Raw genomic sequence first — 19,834 nt, 5'->3', positions numbered from 1 at the left:
GCGGGCGCCCCGAGAAGCTGGGAAACTGGCTCAGAGGGAGGGGGTCTGGAGCTGTGGCTGGGCAGCCGAGATAGTGGGGAGACCTGGCTTCACGGGGTGGGGGTGGGGGGGCGAGGCCGCTTGGCTGTCCCAGAGTGCAGGGCCCTGGGCTCTGGGGAGACCCCTGTCCTGCAGGCTCACTCCCCACCCCAAATCGGCCGAGAAAATTGGCTGGAGCCAGGAGGCTGGGAGGGGGGGGCTGGTGGGTTGGGGAGACCTGGGGGTGCCCCAGCCAGGCAGGCCCTTGGGAGCCAGCTCCTTGCCCCCTGGGCCGGTCGTGGAGCCCCAGCCCTGTGTGCCCGGTGAGCTGCCGGAGAGCGTCCGAGGAGCAGCGCTGGGCTCGGAGCTTGGCTGTGGGCCGGGGGCAGGGCAGGAACTGGGTGGGAAGAGCCCGGGGCAGGGTGCCTTCCCCTCCGGACCTCCAGGCAAGGATGGTGGTCTGTCCCTCCCCCACATCCACACAGTCTTCCCAGGGCCCCCCTCAGGCCTCTGCTCCTGAGCTGTGGGCACCAGCTGACCTTACCAGCCGGCCCCCCTCCCTGCCCAGGCACAGCCAAGATGTCCATCCCCATCCTGGGCCCGGTGGGGGTGTGGGGTGGGTGGGCTGCGTGTCGCGAAGCCCATAGGACGTTCTGGGTTTCTAGGACGCCCCCCAGCAAAGCCTCTGCCGGAGTGGTGACTAGAGTGGCCGGCCCGAGGCGCCCCAGGGCAGGGTGAGCAGCAGGCTGGGGAGCCAGGTAGAGGGGCCAGGATGCGTCCCCTTGTCTTCTGGGAAGGGGTGGGGTGTGGGAGTCTCCTGCAACTGAAGCCGAGTGTGAAAGGCCTTGTGAACCTCACGGTGGGGTTCTAGGCCAGGCTGGCGGCCGGGGAGGGCCCTGATCTCTGGCGGCTGTGGCCCCTGATCTCTGCCGTCACGGGAGCCGGGGAGAGGGGGGGCACGGTTTGCCTCTCCTGCCCTCATGGGTTGGCTCTGTCCCTGCAGAGCGGTCCTCATGCCGGAGGCCGGGGGCAGCTGTCCGGGGGGCCCCAGGATGGTTGCGTCAGGCTCAGGGTCTGGCCTGTGCCGGGGCGAGATCGAATTTGGAGGGTCTGGGAAGAAGCGAGGCAAGGTAAGGGCGAGGCAAGGTAAGGGTTGCCGTCCTGCGCACCCCGCCGCTGCGCCCTCACGCCTTGGGGGCCCGACCAGACCACCGAGTGCCTGCTGCCACCCCTGAGCTCCCAGCGCCTCCCCTGAACATGGAGCGCCCCGGGCTGCTCAGGGCCCGCGTGCTCTCAGGGCTGGGTTCAGAGCCCCCAGGGGAGGCAGGGTGCAGAGCTGCCCGTGACCTCTGGCCCCCGTCTCCCACCCCCACACGCACAGCCAGGACCCCTCCTCTCTCCACACGTCCCCCCCCAAGGAGAAGAAAGCAAGGCCCAGACGGGAGTCAGTGCTGCCTGGGGCACGGGCAGGTCAAGGCAGGACCCGGCTGAGCCCTGGCTTCCTACAGCCACCCTGCCCTAAAGGGTATTAGCCTCTCTCCTCAGGGCCAGCACCCACATGGCCCCTGTGCCAGTGCCCCCCAGCACCCTTGTGCCCAGCACCCCACACCCAGTGCACCAATGCCCAGGACCCCCAAAGCCAGTGCCCCCATGCTAGCACCCAGTGCCCAGCACCCTGTGCCATGTCCCTGCGCCCAGTGCCCCCAGGTGCAGTGCCCCCAGGTCCAGCACCCCCACCCGGCACCCACCCCAGCACCCTGAGACTGTGGTCATCCTGCCCCACAGTTTGTGAAGGTGCCCAGTGACGTGGCCCCCTCTGAGCTCTTCAACCTCCTGCTGGCTGAGTGGCACCTGCCTGCCCCCAACCTCGTGGTGTCCCTGGTGGGCGAGGAGTGTCCATTCGCCATGAAGTCCTGGCTGCGGGACGTCCTGCGCAAGGGGCTGGTGAAGGCGGCCCAGAGCACAGGTGAGGCTCCCCCAGAGCCCTGAGCGGGAAGCGCCCCAGCCCATGGGCCCGTGTGGCTTCCTCTGTGCGGCCCAAGGTGAGAGCAGCTCCTCAGGAGGTGGGCTGCGGCCGAGGTCCCCCCTGGGGGCCGGGGCCTCCTTCAGGAGCTGCAGGGGCACCCTGTGGGCCTCAGCAAGACACCTCAGGGATGGCAGTGGGACCCCATGTCTGCGGGTGGGCCCCCACCACCCTCTCCGCCTCCCTTGGGGGGGCAGTCTGGCTGGACTAGGTCAGAACCAGCTTATCGGGCTTCCTGCTCAGGCCGCCTGAGCCTGTGGAGACCCTGCGCAAGGTCCAGGGGTTTCAGAGCTCTCTCGCTGCAGAGGCTGACAGACCCCACGGGGCAGAGCGCTTCCTAATTTGGAGAAACCCTCCAGGCTCTGGGCCCCTGTGCAGGCCACAGGGCAGAGCCGTGGCCTGCTGTCCACGGGGCCCCCAGGGCCCCGGTCCCATGCGGCTCCCATGGGTCTGGGGACGCGGGCCTGCCCACGGGCGGGGGAGGACTGGGGCGGGGAGTGGGGCGCAGGCACACTGAGCCGCATGCCGCAGGGGCCTGGATCCTGACCAGCGCGCTTCGCGTGGGCCTTGCCCGGTACGTCGGACAGGCCGTGCGTGACCACTCGCTGGCCAGCACGTCCACCCGGGCCCGCGTGGTGGCCATTGGCCTTGCCTCGCTGGGCCGCGTCCTGCATCGTCAGCTTCTGGACAATGCCCAGGTGAGCGTCTGTCTTGGACCGTCGGGGCGGCTGGGCAAGGTGGACCTGGGGGGCAGGGAGGAGCCCATGGCCCGCGAGTATCCCTCGCCCCAGTGGGAGGGGTGTCTGCCGAGGAGGCCACCCGTGCCGTCTCAGAGGCTGACCACATCCCCCCATCCGCTGCCCATTGGTTATTTGGCAAACGTCTCCTGAGGCCCTCGTGTACCAGACCTGCCGTGGACAGAGCAGCCTCTGCCCTCAGGGTCTGGGGGCGGGGCGGGGGGCGGGCACCCTGAAGGCTTGGGACACTGAGGGGAAGCTATGGGAGGGGCGGAGAAGCCACGAGGTCAAGGGGAGGAAAGGGGGGGGGCCTGCACACGGCCAGCAGGTGGCAGCATTGGCCAGGGAATAGCGTGGGGAGGGGTCCTCCGGGCCCCCAGCCAGCGCAGACCCACCCTCTGCCCGGGACCAGGACTGAGGCCCAGACGGTCACCAGCACGTCTGGGCAAGCCCGGGGCGAGCGGCCTCGGCTCCCAGCCCAGGGTCTGTCTAAGGCAGGGCCGGGGAGTGAGGGGAGCTTTCTCCCGCCCTGGTTCCATCGGGAGGACCATTCCTGACCGCCCCCGGCCCCCGGGCGCCCCCCACCGCACCCCGCCTCTGCCCGGCAACAGCCGCGCGGCCGCCCCCTGGCTGGGGTGGGAGCAGGTCCCGCAGAGCAGACCTGGCCCGGGCCTCATGCTGCGTGTGGGGCTGCGTTTCAGGAGCACAGCCCTGTCCACTACCCCGCGGACGAGGGCAGCGGCCGGGGCCCCCTCTGCTCCCTGGACAACAACCAGGCGCACTTCATCCTGGTGGAGCCCGGGCCGTCCGGGAAGGGGGACGGGCTGACGGAGCTGAGGCTCAAGCTGGAGAAGCACATTTCGGAGCAGAGGACCGGCTACGGGGGTGAGGCCTGCCCCGGGGGCACAGCGCGTGGGCAGGGCCGGAAGGACGACCAGGTGGGCAGGTGGGGCTTCCAGGCTGAAGGCGAGGGCCGGCCAGGTGCGGAGGCCAGGCTGTGAGCCGACGGGGAGGGGAAGCCGCGGGCGTGTGGGGAGCGGAGCTGTCGGGCAGCGACTCCCCCCACGGGGCGGCGGGGCACTTGCGGGTGTGTTTGCACGGGCGGCCCCGGCCACAGGCTCTTCCCGTGGGCTCTGGGCTTTGGGAGGAAAACGGATCTGCGGGTTTCCCTGCACCGGTGCGAGGTACGCCGACACCAGAGGGCGGTGTTCCCTGAGCGCCCGCCGCTCATCGGGTGTGAAGGCGATTCCAGGTCCTGGCAGCCTCCCGTGTTTGCTTACGATGCTCTGCTTGATGCTCATAAGCAACCTGGAGTGTACGCTAGCAGGGAGCTCGTCACAACCCCAGCCATGCTGAAACCCGGGGGCGGGGGGCGCGGGGCTCCGGGGCGCTGACGTCTGCACGGCCCACACACCTTGACCCGGCTGCCGGCTTCCATCCCGAGGCCGCTCAGGGTGCCTGGCGGCCCAGCACCAGCGGCCTCACATGCCGACACCTCGTTTCCAGTTTATGTGGGGACGGAACCGGCCGAGGCCCCTCCCTCACCTCTTTGTTTGCTTCTGGGGCCTCCAAGGGTCTGCGGAGTGGCGGGAGAGCTTGCCGCCGCGACGCGGTTAGACGCTGGGCACCTAACTGTGGCCGGTGCAGCCGGGGACTGAACTTCTGACTTCACAGACGTTCCTTCTTGTGGAAATGGCCGTGAGGGGCCATAGCAGTCCCCAGGCGGAGGGGCTGGTGTGTGCGGTATGCACCCCGGAGCCCACACTTAGCTAGAAACAGCCTCTGGGCCGGCATTTGCTCAGAAAGCGTCGGGGTTGGTGGTCGGAGCACGTGGCCGCCCCACAGGGAGGTGCAAGCCCCCCGACCACGTGCCTGGGCGCCAGGGCGGACCTCACGGTGCTCTGTCCGCAGGCACTGGCAGCATCGAGATCCCTGTCCTCTGTCTGCTGGTCAATGGTGACCCCAGCACCCTGGAGGTAGGGCCGGGGGGAGGGGCCCAGCGAGGGCCCAGCGGGAGCCCCCCCGACTGGCCGTGGCTGCCGGCAGGACCCTGTCCATCCTGGGACAGGGCATGTCTGGCACACGAGCCAAGGAGGGCGCCCAGGCTGACGTGGGGTCTGCTCCCCGCCCTTGCCGCCCCAGAGGATCTCCAGGGCCGTGGAGCACGCCGCCCCGTGGCTGGTCCTGGCAGGCTCAGGAGGCGTCGCGGACGTGCTGGCCGCCTTGATGAACCAGCCCCACCTCCTGGTGCCCCAGGTGGCCGAGAAGCAGTTTAAAGAGAAGTTTCCGGGCGAACACTTCCGCTGGGAAGACATCGTACACTGGACCAAGCTGGTAGGCGCCTCCCAGGGACGTGGGACCCGAAGGCCGAGGCCCCCCTCCCTGTCCCATCCCAGGCACGGCAGAGCTGGGACTAATCCTCCGGGTGCCTCTGTGCCCCCGCTCCACGCGCAGGGCCCCAGCGTCCTCCGTCTCCCCACACAGCCTCCCAGCTGACTCAGCCTCGGGCCCCGGAGCAAGGGAGCTCGGAGTGGGCCCCCCGGGCTGGGGTGATGCTGCCCCCGTGCCCCGGGCACGCTGGCCTGCTCACTGAGACCCGCCTCACATGCCGGGTGCCCAGCCCGTGCCTGTCCACCGGCGCGTCCCCGCCCCCAGGGCCACCTCAGGGCCCTCGTCCTGGTGTCCCAGCTGCAGAACATCACCGGCCACCCGCACCTGCTCACCGTGCACGACTTTGAGCAGGAGGGCACCGAGGAGCTGGACACGGTCATCCTTAAAGCGCTGGTGAAAGGTGAGAGGCCTGGGCGGGTGTGGGGTGACCGCTGCTGTGTCCCACGGCCCCTGGCTCTGCGCCTGGCCCCTAGGGACTCCTAGGTTTGCCCCTCATGCCCCGCCCACTCTGTCCAAGCCTGCAAGAGCCACAGCCAGGAGGCGCAGGACTACCTGGAAGAGCTCAAGCTGGCCGTGGCCTGGGACCGCGTGGACATCGCCAGGAGCGAGATCTTCAACGGGGACGTGGAGTGGAAGGTGCCCGCCCGTCGGCCAGCCGATGCCTCCCGAGCCTCGTTTCTGGCTGACCCAGGGCGGGGACTCTGTGGAGGGCCTGGGGGCGGACGGTGTTCCCTAGGGTTCCTGGCAGGTTCCTTCCTGCCCGCTGTGGCCAGGGGTGGGGCGGGGAGGCCAGGGCACCTGCTGGGGCTCCCCGCACGTGGCCCCCAGGGAGGACGGGCCTGCCGGATGCCCCGGGACTTGTGGCCCCTGGTGGCCCGGAGCTGGCTCGGAGGGGCAGGCTGGGGTGCTGAACTGGGGGGCTCCCTGCACACTGGCTCCCACTCACTCTGCCCGTCTCCGCGTCACCCCCTGGGCATGTCCCGTGACGGCCCCAGTCCTGTGACCTGGAGGAGGTGATGATGGACGCGCTGGTGAGTGACAAGCCCGAGTTCGTGCGTCTCTTCGTGGACAATGGCGCCGACGTGGGGGACTTCCTGACGTACGGGCGGCTGCAGCAGCTGTACCGCTCCACGCCCCCCAAGAGCCTGCTGTTCGACCTGCTGCAGCGCAAGCACGAGGAGGGCCGGCTGACCCTGGCCGGCCTGGGCGCCCAGCAGGCCCGCGAGCCGCCCACCGGCCTGCCCGCCTTCTCCCTGCACGACGTCTCCCGCCTGCTCAAGGACTTCCTGCACGATGCCTGTCGCGGGCTCTACCAGGAGGTGAGCGGGCCGGTGGCCGGGAGGCCGGGAGGGCTGGGAGGGGTCCCCAGGAGGCTGACCGGCCTGTTCTCCAGGAGCGGGGACCGGCCAGGCGACCTGAGGGCCGGAAGTGGCTGCTGGATCTGAACCGGAGGAGCGAGAACCCCTGGCGGGATCTGTTCCTCTGGGCCGTGCTGCAGAACCGCCACGAGATGGCCACCTACTTCTGGGCCATGGTGGGTTGGCCCCGGGCTCCTGGGGGGCCGGGGAGGGGCGGGGATACCGGCCTCCTCACACCCTGCCTCCTAGGGCCAGGAGGGGGTGGCCGCTGCTCTGGCCGCCTGCAAGATCCTCAGAGAGATGTCGCACCTGGAGGCGGGGGCGGGGGTGCGCCGCCCGGTGAGGGAGGCCAAGTACGAGCAGCTGGCCCTGGGTGAGCACCCGGCCGGCGGGCAGCGGCGCAGCCCGTGGGGTGGGGGGCGCGCACGGGGCTGGGGGCGCATGGGGCAGGGGGCGTCCAGGGCGGGGGCCCAGGGCCACCTCAGGGCCTCCTCTTACTGGGGAGGTGGACCCTAACGTTCATTCTCACAGAGGGACGGGGGGTCCTCAGCGGTGGCCTTGGGCACACCCTGGGTCCTGCGGCCACTCGGTCGGGGCACGCGGGGTGCCGACGGGGGAGGGAAGAGCAGGGCAGGCGGGCACGGTCAGAGTCCCTGTGGGGAGGTGGACGCAGCTCGGGGCCCAGGAGGAGGAGCGCGGCAGCCAGTGGCCGGGGTCCCTGCGCAGGCCTCTTCTCCGAGTGCTACGGCAACAGTGAGGATCGCGCGTTCGCGCTGCTGGTGCGCAGAAACCGCGGCTGGAGCAGGGCCACCTGTCTGCACCTGGCCACCGAGGCCGACACCAAGGCCTTCTTTGCCCATGACGGGGTGCAGGTGAGCGCCTGGCTTTGGGGGACTGGCCTCGCCTGCCTCCGCTCCCCAAGTCCTGGTCATGGCGAGGTGCGCAGGACGGGCAGCCCTGTTCCTAGAAGGCTCCTGCCTGGCTTCCTTCTCTCTGCCCCGGGCTGGCCCTTTGTCCGCTGTGGGTCTCAGCAGAGGGGCCGCCTCCTCCGTGTGGCTCTCCCGCACCCCTAAACCTGGTCTCGCCTCATCCCGTGAAGGATCTGTCCCGGGGTGCAGGGCGAGGCTTTGGCGGAGCCTGGGAGGGCGCACCTGGTGCCGGGCACAGCATGGGCCACGGTGTGGGGTGGGGGGCCATGGCGGTGCCTTCGTTTCAGGCTTTCCTGACCAAGATCTGGTGGGGGGACATGGCGTCGGGCACGCCCATCCTACGGCTGCTGTGTGCCTTCCTCTGCCCAGCCCTCATCTATACCAACTTCATCACCTTCAGGTGTGTTGGGGGCAGGCGGCTGCCACCTTGCCAGCCACTGGTGGCGGGGGGTGGGCTTTGAGGGTACCGCGTCTCACCAGCTCCCCGCGTCCAGCATCTCTGTGGGTCCTGCTGTGTGCAGACCTTCTCAGTGCATTCAGCACTTCCTTTGCTAGCTGGTGCCCTTGCCGCAGGCCCTGAGGGTCCCCTGTGCTTGCAGTGAGGAGGCCCCGCTGAGGACGGGCCCTGAGGGCCTGCAGGAACTGGACAGTCTGGACACGGAGAAGAGCCTGCTCTGCAGCCCGGGCAGTGGGTACGGGCCGCGGGGTGGGCTGGCCGGGGGGCGGCACTCACTCCGTGGGGCACCTGGCTGCCTGCCTCACCGCCGGCTGTGGTCTTCCTGTGCTGCAGGCCAGAGGAGTCGGCCGAGACACCAAGGGCTCAGGGGCACCCAGGGCCCCGTGCTGCCTTCCTGCTCACGCGCTGGCGCATGTTTTGGGGCGCGCCCGTGACCGTGTTCCTGGGGAATGTGGTCATGTACTTTGCATTCCTGTTCCTGTTCGCCTACGTCTTGCTGGTCGACTTCAGGCCACCTCCCCAGGGGCCGTCTGGGCCTGAGGTCACCCTGTACTTCTGGGTCTTTACACTGGTGCTGGAAGAGATCCGGCAGGTTAGTGGTGGGCCAAGCCCACTGAGCCCCGGTCCCAGCTCCAGGCTGAGCCCTGATCCCCACCAGCCCCAGCCTGGGCTGGGCAGGGCTGTCTCCAGTGAGCCGTCAGCGGACTGTCTGCCCCTCTGCTAGGGATTCTTCACGGACGAGGACACACATCTGGTGAAAAAGTTCACGCTCTACGTGGACGATAACTGGAACAAGTGTGACATGGTGGCCATCTTTCTGTTCATTGTTGGTGTCACCTGCAGGTCTGTGGGGCTCAGAGGCCTAACGGGCCACCTCGGTTGGGCCAGTGGGCAAGGTCGCCTGTAGAATGAAACCAGGAAAGGGCTCAGAAGTTCCGGCTTGTCCCTGCCGCCCGTGCTGTGTCCTAGAGGAAGCTCCTTCCTCTCTCGGGGCACTAGCAGCCCTTCCAACCCACCCCCTCCCCCAGGATGGTGCCCTCGATGTTCGAGGCGGGCCGCACGGTCCTGGCCGTCGACTTCATGGTGTTCACGCTCCGACTCATCCACATCTTTGCCGTCCACAAGCAGCTGGGCCCCAAGATCATCATCGTGGAGCGCATGGTGAGCCCCTGGCCGTACCTGGGCTGCCCTGGCTCCCGGGGCGGCTGAGACTGAAGCCCCAGTGGGCGACCACTAACCTCTCCGCTTCTCCCCTGGAGATAAAGGACGTCTTCTTCTTCCTCTTCTTCCTGAGCGTGTGGCTTGTGGCCTACGGCGTGACCACGCAGGCGCTGCTGCACCCCCACGACGGGCGCCTGGAGTGGGTCTTCCGCCGCGTGCTCTACCGGCCCTACCTGCAGATCTTCGGGCAAATCCCGCTGGACGAGATCGACGGTTAGCACACAGCCTGGGGGAGGGGCAGCGCCTCTGAGCCCGTGGCAAGGACACCCCCCCCCCTTTGGGGTGCAGCCGGATGGGGTCTGGTTTACCAAGTCTCCTTTTACAACACCCTGGACGTGGGGCCCTTGAGAGGGGCCTTTCGGGGTCACGTGAGGCCCTAGCCAGGAGTTAGCCGAGATGGGGGACGTCCCTGAGGCTGGCCCCCAGGACCCACACAGCCCAGGGGCAGCTCCAGGCAGATTTCTTTTTGTCACGGGGACGCGAGATTTGGGGCACCGGGCCAGGAACTGAGGTACGATGGGCAGGCCCATCCCAGTCCGTCCCGAACCATCACGGGCTGGTCCGTGCACTGGCGCCTCTACCCACCCCGGGCGGCCCTGCTGGGCAGCGGGCCTCTCTGTCCCCCGCCCATCGCCCAGAGGCCCCGTGCAGGGTCCTGGGCCCGCCTGCCGGCAAGGCCCCTCTGCCGTGAGGCCGATCCTGACAGCGTCCTTGCCGCTCCCGGGGACACAGCCCAGTGCGCCCCACCTGCCGTCAGGTGTCCCCAGCTGGCCCTTGTTGGAGGTTCCCAGGATCTCCCAGGACAGTGGGTAGTGTGCGAGAGGGAGCTGCTCCTCCATGGGGCGCTGGGTGGGCACAGGTTCAGGGAAGCCCTGGCGTGGGGGACAGGGACACCTGTGCAGGCCCCAGAGGTGGCTGGGATTTGGTGAGAGGGAACCGGCCCCTCAAGGAAGGGGAGCCAGCGCCAGGGGCCCGCGGAGGGCCCGTTCGCTCAGCCGGGGCGGGACCAGGGCGACCCAGGCCCCAGGGCAGTCACGAGCGCACCAGGTCTCGGGCCTGCCCCGACCCCTGAAGCTACTGAGGCGCGGTCAGCGTGTCCACCACATGGTACCGATCTGTCAACGGGGTGAGAGCGTGAGTGATGCCAACACAGGCCGCCAGGATGGGCAGGGGCGCTGCCGCCGTGGGGATTGGCTAAGTGGGGTGTGCCGGAGGCCATTCCCCGGGCCTGTGGGGCCTGTCCCGGTGACCCCTCGGTGTTTGCTCAGCCGCAGTGTTCCAGTCCCTTAGTTTCAGCAGACCCGGCCTCCCTCCCCGTATGGCCCCTGGCCACCCTGTCCTGTGGGGCCCTTGAGAGGCGGGGGACACCGGGTCACTCGGAGGGCCCCGTCTTCACGCTGGTGTTGGGGATCAGTGGTGTATGGTGGGGTCACGACCCCAGCTCCCCAGGAGCCCAGGACTACCCGGAGAGGACAGATGGAGCGCAGGCCTTCCTGAGGGGGTCCCAGCCCCCAGGCTGCCTCGGGGACAGAGTGCTGTAGCAAGAAGCCCGTCAGCAGGGCCAGGCCTGAGTCGGCTCCCTCAGGGCCCCGGGCAGGACCCTTCCCCTCCTGGGGCTGGGCTTCCTGTCTGCTCAGGCCTCTGGGTAACCCCACCACGGGGAGGGGGTCGGTGGTGGGGAAACTGAATCTCTACCATGTAGCCTATGGGCCTGGGGCCAGAGGGCCACCTGCCCCGCGACACCCCATCCCGGGCCCACGCACCAGGAGGAAGCTGCAGGGCTGACTTCAGTCTAGCTTCAGTCCCAGGGACAATTTAAGATCATTTATTTATGTATTTATTTGACAGGCAGAGGTCACAAGCAGGCAGAGAGAGAGGAGGAAACAGGCTTCCCGCCGAGCAGGGAGCCCGATGCGGGGCTCGATCCCAGGAGCCTGGGATCATGACCTGAGCCGAAGGCAGAGGCTTTAACCCTCTGAGCCATCCAGGTGCCCCCCCAGGGACAATTTAATTTCCAGCCTGGCCTGGTGGCACCTTTGGGAGACATGGGAGTCTCACTGCTTCGGAGCCTGGGTGCCCAGGGGAGAGACAAGGGGTGTGACTCAGCCCCCAGCAGGCCTGTGGGCCAGGGCTGGGAGGAGGCTGCTTGGCCACGCCCTTCTGCACACTCAGCAGCTCACTGGCCTGGCCTGGCACAAAAACTCACTCGGGAATTGGGAGACAGCCCCCCAGGGAGGGAGCCACAGACACGTGAAGACAGGCCCCACCCACCCGACACGTGCACACAGCGTGGGGACACAGGTACATGCACGTAGACAGAGACCGGGGACACACAGCACAGAGAGCCAGGGGGCAGCTGTGGGAACAGTCCAGCATGCAGGCAGGGGCAGCACCCACGTGGCCACAGGGCACGTGCACATACAAGGCCACGAGCCCCCTCCCAAAGATGTGGCAAGCACCCTGGGCAGCCGTGGCCCGTGCACTCAGGCTCTGCTCCTTCCTCCCGTGCCTCCCATGAGGGCGGGGTGCTGGCTGGTGAGGGGCTGGCGCTGTGACCCTCGGGCCCCCCGGGGCATGCCTGCCTGCTCCCAGATCACGCACTCACTCCCACTGCCCCGAGAACGTTCTGTGAGCTGGCATGGCCCAGAGGTGCTGTGTCCACACTGCCTGTGGCAATCAGGATCGAGGAAGGTGCAGCCCGATGAAGAACGGAGATGGTGCAGACTTGCCTCCCCGGCTGGGTGCCATGGGACAGGCCTCAGTGTTACGAAGGCCCTGATAAGTCCTGCGGGGAAGACCGACCACCCCTACCTTGGCTAGCTCTCTCCACACCAGCTGGTGGTGGTGGGGAAAGCACACATCTACCCGTACACACTTGGGTCTTCTGTGCCCCATTGCCCAGGCCCTGGCTGTGATGACCAGCCAGGAGGAGGTGGGCAAGTGGGACCAGTGTCCTATGCAGGGACTCTCAGTGCTCCACCAGCGAACCCCGGGCCAGCCAGGCTAGCTGGGCCCCCGCCAGCACCCTCCACCCGGGCGGGCTCCACGGGAGGATGAAGCTCTCAAGGCCGGAGGCTGTGGGTCCAGGCGGCCCCCGCCGTGCGCTTGTGTTTCAGAGGCCCGTGTGAACTGCTCGCTGCACCCGCTGCTGGAGGAGGGCTCCCCCTCCTGCCCCAACCTCTACGCCAACTGGCTGGTCATCCTCCTGCTGGTCACCTTCCTGCTGGTCACCAACGTGCTGCTCATGAACCTGCTGATCGCCATGTTCAGGTGGCCTGATCCCTGAGCTCTCTGCACGCGGGGCTGCAGACCTGGGGCTGCAGGGGCCTCTCTGCGCCGCCCCCCCCCCCCGGGGCTGGGGCCTGGACAGCGGGTGTGCAGGGCCCCGAGGAGGGGTGCAATGAACCGCAGGCGTGGGGGAGGGAGGCTCCGGGGGCAGGTCCGCAGCGTCCAGGAGAGCAGAGGGGTTGGTGAAGACCCACGTGTGCGCATCCGTTCCAGACGCAGCCCGCACAGAGAACGCGGGAGCGGGCACGGCCGGGGGCGACGAGGGCTGGGGGCCCGGGAGCGGCGCGGGGCTGGGCAGGGGCCCGAGCGGAGGACGCGGGGCCACACGCGCTCCGTGCCCACACGCTGGCCCCACAGCTACACGTTCCAGGTGGTGCAGGGCAACGCGGACACGTTCTGGAAGTTCCAGCGCTACCACCTCATCGTGGAGTACCACCAGCGGCCCGCCCTGGCGCCGCCCTTCATCGTCCTCAGCCACCTGAGCCTGCTGCTCAAGAGGCTGCTCCGGAAGGGGGCCGAGCAGAAGCGGGCGCACCTGGGTGAGGCCCCGCACCACGTGCAGGGGGGCGGGCAGGCGCGCGGAGCCCCCCCGTCCGGGCCCCGGGGCAGCCGGCGGCGCAGGCTGAGCCCATCCCCTTCCTCCCCCTCACACCCGGGGCCTGTGGGCAGTGACTTGGGGTGGGGGGAATAGAGGGCGGGCCCCGCGGGTGCCAGGGCTCCTGTGGCGGGGCTCCCCTGGCCCCGCGGCCCCCCTGGCTGCCGCCGAGCGTGTGGCCGTCCGGCCTTCTCAGGGAGAGACCTGCCGGAGCCCCTGGACCAGAAGATGGTCACGTGGGAGGCGGTGCAGAAGGAGAACTACCTGAGCAAGCTGGAGAAGCAGAGGAAGAGCAGCGAGGAGGAGGTGCTGCGCAAAACCGCCCACAGGTGCGTGGCGCCCCGAGCCCCACCCGCCCCCCCACCCGCCGCAGGCAGCCAGGGGTCTAAGAGCCGCTCTGGGACCTCCGCCACCAAGAGCAGGAGTGGCCCACGCCCGCCAGTCACAGTTCTGAGCTGGGGAGGCTGAAGCTGAGGGGCAGAGGGGCCGCTAAAGCCAGTGTGCTTGCTCTGGGCCCCCCGAAACGCTGCGTCCCGACGTCCCTTCAGGCTCGCGGCCCCCGCTCTCGCGGGCAGCCGCTCAGCCCCCTGCAGAGCCCAGGGAGGGCAGGAGGGCCCCACAGCCAGATGTGGAGATGCTGGCAAAGGCAGACCACCCCACCAGGGAGGCCTCAGTGACCCCAAACCTCCTCAAAAGGCCTGGGTGGTTGGGGCAGGAGGACGGGGTCACCCGCTGCGGGGCGCCCCGTGCACAGCGGTTCCTGTCGCAGGGTGGACTCCGTGGCCCAGCACCTCGCGGGGCTGAGGGAGCAAGAAAGACGCATCAAGCGCTTGGAGTCCCAGGTAGGCAGGTGGGCCTCGCGCTCTTCTGACTGGGGACCCTCCCCCTCAGCCCTGCACCCCAGCACCAGGCAGGGCAGGGCCCCAGGGGCACAGCCCCTGTACCTGCTTCCATAGGGGACTTTGGGGACAGCGTGCCCTCCCGGGAGGGCATCCCGTGCTTCAGACCCCTTCACTGTGCACCCTGCACGCCGGAACCCTGCCCTCACACCTGTTCCCACGGCTACGGGAGGGGAGGCCCACGGGGTGGCAGGGCCCACGGGCTGCCCCGGACGCCTCTCCCTCCCCCAGGTCGACTACTGCACGGTGCTCCTGTCCTCCATAGCCCAGAGCGGCGCCAGCTGCAGTAAGTGTGTGTCCAGGGAGGGCAGGGCGCAGGCCGGCGGGGCCACGGGTGGAGGACGGTCACACGGTGCCCCGCTACCTGCCTTCCTGTCCCGGGAGGGGACTGGCCCAGGCCGCCGATGGCCCTTGGCTGGCAACGGTCTTCAGGGCAGGGCAGGAACCCTCTGCCGAAGCCGCCAGCTCAGCCAGGCACGAGAGTGTGGCCACGTGGACCCTGGAGGCTCTGCCTGGCAGCCGCCCTCCACAACACCCCCAGCCCCCTCCTGGCCAGGCTCACTGGCTCCTGTGCTCGTGTGGTGTGCATGAGCCCCTCTCCCTTCCCTGGGACCGGGCACCCAGCAGCTGAGGGGTCTTCCTTTCTCAGCAGACTCGCAGACCTCTAAAGGTGGGCGCCAGCAAGCCTGTGCTGACCGCCGTGGGGCTGCAGACAGCAGCGAGTGCCCAGAGGCTGGCCAGCGGCTCTCAGACACCTGAGCCACTCGGAGCATCTGCACACGGGGCCCACCTCCCAGTGCCCCGACCATGATGGGCAGGCAGGCCAACCCAGGCCCCAGAGACACACTGAACCTACCCCCCGCCTCCGCTAGAACCCTCAGTGGGCTCTGGCTCTCGCGGCCTTGTCAGAAGCAGCCACTCCTCGCCCTGCCTGGCTCCTTGCCTGGGACCACTCTCCACATGGAAGCACGGGGCTGGACGGTGGGCGCTCTCCCAGACTGGGGGAGCCCTGGGGGCCCCCATGCACAACCGCCTGGTCTGCTCTGGTGGGCCACAACACGGGGTCCGCACCTATCTCGTACCCAACCCGTATCACCTGTTAAAACTCATTTCTTGGAAACATTAGTGGCTGGAACCTCTTGCCCTTTTGGACCTGGAGGGAGTTTTGACTCTGCGTGTTGGCCCGGAATCCCACACACCCTCACGTGCTCACCCAGCAAGCGCTGCCCTATGTCCAGCCTGGGCCACCGCCCCAGGGGGACCCACCCCTGCCCCCAAGGCTGCTTTCTCCTAAGAGAACACACCCATCCCGAGTCAGTAAAGGTTTAGAGGGGGTGGGGATGGGGTTTACCTGCCTATGGGCTGGGGGTCCAGGCTCCTGTGCCGGCCCTAGCTAGGGTGAGTGGCTAGCCGCGTGGGTCCTCTCCTGCCCTCCGAGGCCTGGGGCCGGGACTGCAGACCAGCCAGTCTCTGCTACGTCCTGCCACCAGGCACAGAGGGTACACACTTGTCCCAGTCTGCCACCCAATGCCCTCAGGGGTCTGTGCTCCTTCCCCCGCCGCTGGGCCCAGCCATACCAGCAGCGCCCCTGCCCACAGCTCAGTCGCTCTGGTGATGTGGTCCCAGGACACTGGCCATGATCACACTCGCCCTGGGCGGGCCAGAGCCAAGGGGCAAGAGTGGCCAAGGCCATGGAGGGGCCCTGCCCCCACTCACGTGCTGGCCTCGTAGGAACTCATCGCCTCTAGATTCCTTGCCCTAGCCCGGCTGGGAGTAGAGGCTGGCCAGCTGGGATCGAGCTCAGCCCTGGAGGTGCCCAGGGTCTTCTTCACCTCCTACTTTAGACCTGGGCGTCGGATTTAAAAAGCCTCCACGTCCCCCGGACACTAAGTTAGGGAGGATCGAGCGAGAGAACAGGGCGTGTGGGGGCAGTGGGGAGCAAACACGGCCCAGCCACGCTGGACCTGACCTGAGAACCGCCACAAGGCCCGAAGCCGAAGGAAAGTCCAAAACCTTTACTGCTGCCCCACAGGGACTCGGCGGGCCAGGGCTTCTGCCGTCCACCGGCAAGCACTGCTTCAGACACCACTACCCGGAGCTCCAGCCCAGGATGTCGCCGCCGCCTCCTGGCGGCCCTCTGGCTCCCTTCCCGAGGGGCTGGAGCCCCAGGCCCCACCCAACCCCAAGCGGCCAGTGGCCCTAGCTGCCTTCGGTCTCTTCTCAGATCTCGGCGCCTGCGGCCTCAGGGCTGCTCTGCTTGTTCCGGAAATGGTCTCTGTTCCGCTTCCTGCTGCCATGGAAGCCAACGGTCTCCACCACGGGGGGCCCGGCCGCTGAACTGGGGTGGGCTGCCCCCTGCAGCACGTCCACTTCCTGAAGGCCCCCATGGGGGCTGTTCCAGTCCTCAGCCTCCGGGCTCCCAGGCCCGGCCAGGTGGGCCAGCTCCACGGAGCCCTCGCCCCCTGGGGCGCCCGGGTTCCCAGGCCCTCCTGCCTTCTTCAGGGCCCTCTTCCTCTCAGGCCTGGCCTCGCCAGCTCGGGCGGGTTTGGTGAAGATGACTCTTCTCTCCCCGCAGCTGGAGGCATCCTGGTTGAAAGAGGACACACGGTCGCTGGGGGCAGCCAGGCTCGGGGAGCCCAGGAAGGCCAGAGCAGCAGCCCGGTTGCTCTGCTCGCTGACCTCCGCCACATTTTCCAGGCTGTACTTGGTCCAGCGCTCAGGGTGGGCCACATAGTCAGGGACGGGGGGCAACTTCGGAGGAGCAGGGCTCTGACTGGCCCTGCCCGGGTCCTCTCCTAGAGGCCGGCTTGCGGGTGCCGGCGGCCGTGGGAAGTCCCCGTCGTCACCCACGTCAGTCTGCTCCACGGAGGGCAGCACCTGACTGCTTGTGCCCTCCAGGCAGTCAAAGATGTTGCGGCTACGCCAGGAGAAGGTAGAGCTCATGCCCCTCAGCTGGAACGGCTGCACCGCGGCCGTGCGGAGGCCCCTCGCAGACAAAGAGGCCTCATCGGGGTCTGAGTCCCCCTGGGCCTCCGCAGGTCGCACCCCCGGGGACAGAGCTTCCATCTCAGCACCAGCAGGCAGGCTGACATCAGAGTCTGAGTCGCTGAGAGACGCGGTGTCCGCAGGCAGAGCGCCGACCTCTGTCCCTTGCTGGGCTTCCAGGGGCTCTCCTGCCCCTGCCTCAGACATGTGTCCCAGGGCACACCACACCCAGACCAGACCGCCCAAGAAGTTCGTGTCTGAGACTCGCAGGCACTCCTGATAGGTCCCTCCTATAGACCCACAGTCCTTGGGCCGGCGGCGGGATCCACAGGAAGAACTACGTCCTGCAGATCAAGGGACGGAGATCCCGTCCCCTGAAAGCCCTCTCACCTCCCTCGGCTGACGCGGTTTGTGCGGACACTGGAGTGCCGGTGGCTTGGAAGTGCTGCAAAGGCGTGGTGGCCTCGGTCCTGGCGCCGTCCAGCGGCTCAGCTGTAGCAGGCTGAGGTGGGAGAAACCGAGCATCAGATCAGACTCTTGCAAAGGTGCAGAAATGTGCCACAACCCCAACGGGTGGTCCTGGGTTTATGAAGCCCAGACAGAGGCCAGGCCCAGAGCAGATCCTTTGTAACGATGGCTCCAGTCAAGGCTCGGAGCCCCGTTAGGGGCCTGCTGGAGGGTGGGGCTGTGGCAAGAGGCAGCCAGCCAGGGCTCGGCCCACGGCAACAGCAGCCTGTGCTCTGCGCTGCCACCGCCCTGGAGCAGGTAGGCTCAGCGGGGCGCGTGGCACGCCCCAAGGACTGCACAAAGACTGGGCCACCTGCTTGGTCCAAGGCAAGGAGGGCGGCTCCTGATGGCTGGGAGAGGCCCCGGAAGTTCCATGGGCATCCGCAGCGGAGTCCTTGGTGTCTGAGGGTCAGGCCCACAGCGAAGGGGGGTGTCAGTGGCCACCCCGGGCACCCTTGGTGGGCAGAGGCAGGCCCTGCAGCAGCCTCCGGTGGCACTTCCCCCCAACCGTGCACACAGCTCCCCTCTCCCAGCCGAGCACAGAAATGGGACCAACTCTCGCTTAGTGCCCAAGTGTGACCCAGCGGGCACCGTGCACCTTGTCTTTCCGGGCTCAGGGGACAGCCAGGCCTCACCCATCCATCCACCAAGCCGCCCTGGCCCAGGGTGACCCGCTGCGGAGCGCCCACGAAGGACCCGGCAGGTGGGCCAGGCGCGGCCGCGGGTGCCCCGCGGCTGACCAAACACAGACGAGACCGCCAGTGCTCTGGGTCGCGAGTCCCCAAGCGAGGGAGCACCTCCCGAGGGAACGGGAGCACCGCACGTGTTCCAGGGAGGGAGAGACCATGGGCCGGAGCGCAGCACGCCGCGAGCGAAGCCGGAGCTGCAGCCAGCCCCTGCCCGCCGAAGTTGCGCCGCCGGGAAGGCCCCGCGACCAGCAGCAGCAGCCGGAGCCGGGCCGCGCCGGGGGGACGAGGGGGCAGCGCCTTGCGCCATCCCGATGGCAGGAGGAGCCATCGGGGCGTTTCCCGGGGCTCTCCGCGAGCTTCGGGAGCTCGGCGGCCGGAGCCCCGTCCGGCAGGCGGAACCACCGGCTGCCCCGGGACGCGCGCCCCCGGCTTCCTCCGCTCGGTCGGGGGCCTGGGCCGGACAGCGTCCGGGCTTCACAAGCCTCGGGGTCCCAGGGCCCAGCCCACGAGGGGCCGGAGACGCGCCGCACTACGGGGGCGGCTCCGGGCGGGGCAGGATGCGGACAGCGACCTCCCAGAGGCGCGGCTGCTAGTCCGCGCCGGACTCCCTCGCCGCAAACCTACCGGACCGCCGCGGCCAGGCCGGCTCCATCTTGAGCTGCGCTCCGCCTTCTGGGAAACCGAGTCCTCCGCCGGCCCAGCCCGGCGGCGTCCGCACTCGGAGAACTACATCTCCCACAAGGCACTGGGGCGCCACTCCCAAGGCCCGTCGGGTAGCGTGGCCCCTGCGCATGCGCCCTCGCTTTTCTTCTGAGCCCTTCCTCCCCGGAAACGACGGCTTTCGTCCCGCTAAGAGCCGGAATTGAGTAGAGAAAAGAGAGGAGAGGAAGAGGCACCGCGGCGACTCCCAGAATGCTCGAGGGCTAACGGCAGCGCCGCGTCCCCGGGCCCCCAGCGCCCCCTGCTGGGAGTCGCGAGCACAGCGGCCTCCTCAGGCCGGAAGTGCATCGTCGCGCGCGGCGCCGTGGCCGAGTACTTCCGGTGCGACCGACTTCGTGGGTCGGGGGCGGCGGGCGGCCGGGGCTTCGGCTGCTGCGCTCCGCCTCGGGGCAGCTTCGCCCCGCCTGCCCGCCGCGTGCGCCCTGCCGCCCCCCGGCGTGGTCGGGCCCCGCAGGGACCCCCGGCACGGACTGCGGCTGCGCGGCCGCGACGCCCCAGGGTCCTCGGGGGGCACGTGTCCTCCCGGAGACCCGGGCGGCGCGAGGCGGGCCCCGCCGAGACCCGATCCCCCAGATGCGGGCCGGGGCTCGTTCCCAACGGGAGCCCCCGAGGAGGCCGCTGGGGACGCGAGCCCGACGGCAGCCAGGCGCGGCCTCTCCGGGTCGGTTCGGCACAGACCCGGTCCGTGCCCGGAGGCGAGGCGGCCGGGCTGCGGTGCACCCCGGGTCCGGCTGGCGGGCGCTCAGCCCCGCGGGGCCGGCCCGGGCGGAAGGGGGGGCTCGCGGGCCCGACCCCAACCCCCCACCCCGGCTCTGCCCCTGCGGGCGGTGCCGCCCCAGGACTCGGGGCCGCAGGGAGGCCGGCTGCAGGTTGCCCAAGGGGGCACGGGGCGCCTGCCGTGGGGAGCGGTCTGGGGGGCCCGGCCCGCCCCGCGAGGCCCGCAGAGCCGCCGCCCCGGCTCGGACGCCGCCCCGGCTCGGACGCCGCCCCGGCTCGGACGCCGCCCCGGCTCGGACG

The 19,834-nt window shown here is 69.1% G+C and overlaps 2 protein-coding genes across 4 annotated transcripts; one reads left to right on the top strand and one right to left on the bottom strand.

Moving 5' to 3' along the window:
* Nucleotides 1-1,059: 1,059 nt before the first annotated feature.
* Nucleotides 1,060-15,829, top strand: TRPM5 (transient receptor potential cation channel subfamily M member 5). The gene is made up of 23 exons (XM_059398814.1): nt 1,060-1,148; nt 1,804-1,984; nt 2,573-2,739; nt 3,480-3,663; nt 4,690-4,754; nt 4,921-5,112; nt 5,467-5,569; nt 5,687-5,805; nt 6,165-6,488; nt 6,563-6,703; nt 6,777-6,900; nt 7,254-7,399; nt 7,744-7,856; nt 8,056-8,148; nt 8,247-8,505; nt 8,638-8,756; nt 8,942-9,074; nt 9,173-9,347; nt 12,251-12,404; nt 12,780-12,961; nt 13,214-13,346; nt 13,787-13,859; nt 14,148-15,829. The coding sequence occupies exons 1-23, from the start codon at nt 1,071-1,073 to the stop codon at nt 14,505-14,507; spliced, it is 3,618 nt and encodes a 1,205-aa protein (XP_059254797.1). The 5' UTR covers nt 1,060-1,070; the 3' UTR covers nt 14,508-15,829.
* An 87-nt stretch (nt 15,830-15,916) lies between these two features.
* TSSC4 (tumor suppressing subtransferable candidate 4) lies at nt 15,917-18,812 on the bottom strand. Of its 3 annotated transcripts, none has more exons than XM_059398786.1 (2): nt 18,722-18,812; nt 15,917-17,403 (listed from the first exon to the last, which is right to left on the bottom strand). In XM_059398786.1, exon 2 carries the CDS (start codon nt 17,106-17,108, stop codon nt 16,137-16,139), a length of 972 nt encoding a protein of 323 aa, XP_059254769.1. In that variant the 5' UTR covers nt 17,109-17,403; nt 18,722-18,812; the 3' UTR covers nt 15,917-16,136. The 3 variants fall into 3 exon arrangements, with proteins under 3 accessions (XP_059254769.1, XP_059254784.1, XP_059254774.1); XM_059398801.1 differs by lacking the exon at nt 18,722-18,812 and adding an exon at nt 18,044-18,128; XM_059398791.1 differs by lacking the exon at nt 18,722-18,812 and adding an exon at nt 18,007-18,097.
* Between the last annotated feature and the right edge of the window lie 1,022 nt (nt 18,813-19,834).

The sequence above is a fragment of the Mustela nigripes genome, chromosome 1 (genome assembly GCF_022355385.1).
Source record: "Mustela nigripes isolate SB6536 chromosome 1, MUSNIG.SB6536, whole genome shotgun sequence".
NCBI lineage: Eukaryota > Metazoa > Chordata > Mammalia > Carnivora > Mustelidae > Mustela > Mustela nigripes.
Note: the sequence above shows the minus strand (reverse complement) of the source record. Positions and strands in the feature narration are given on the sequence as shown.

Coding starts and splice junctions, on each gene's coding strand:
- TRPM5 (XM_059398814.1), top strand. CDS start 1,071: ATGGTTGCGTCAGGCTCAGGGTCTGGCCTGTGCCGGGGCGAGATCGAA. Junction 3,664..4,689: donor GCAGAGGACCGGCTACGGGG/GTGAGGCCTGCC, acceptor CTCTGTCCGCAG/GCACTGGCAGCATCGAGATC. Junction 5,113..5,466: donor TCGTACACTGGACCAAGCTG/GTAGGCGCCTCC, acceptor CTGGTGTCCCAG/CTGCAGAACATCACCGGCCA.
- TSSC4 (XM_059398786.1), bottom strand. CDS start 17,108: ATGTCTGAGGCAGGGGCAGGAGAGCCCCTGGAAGCCCAGCAAGGGACA.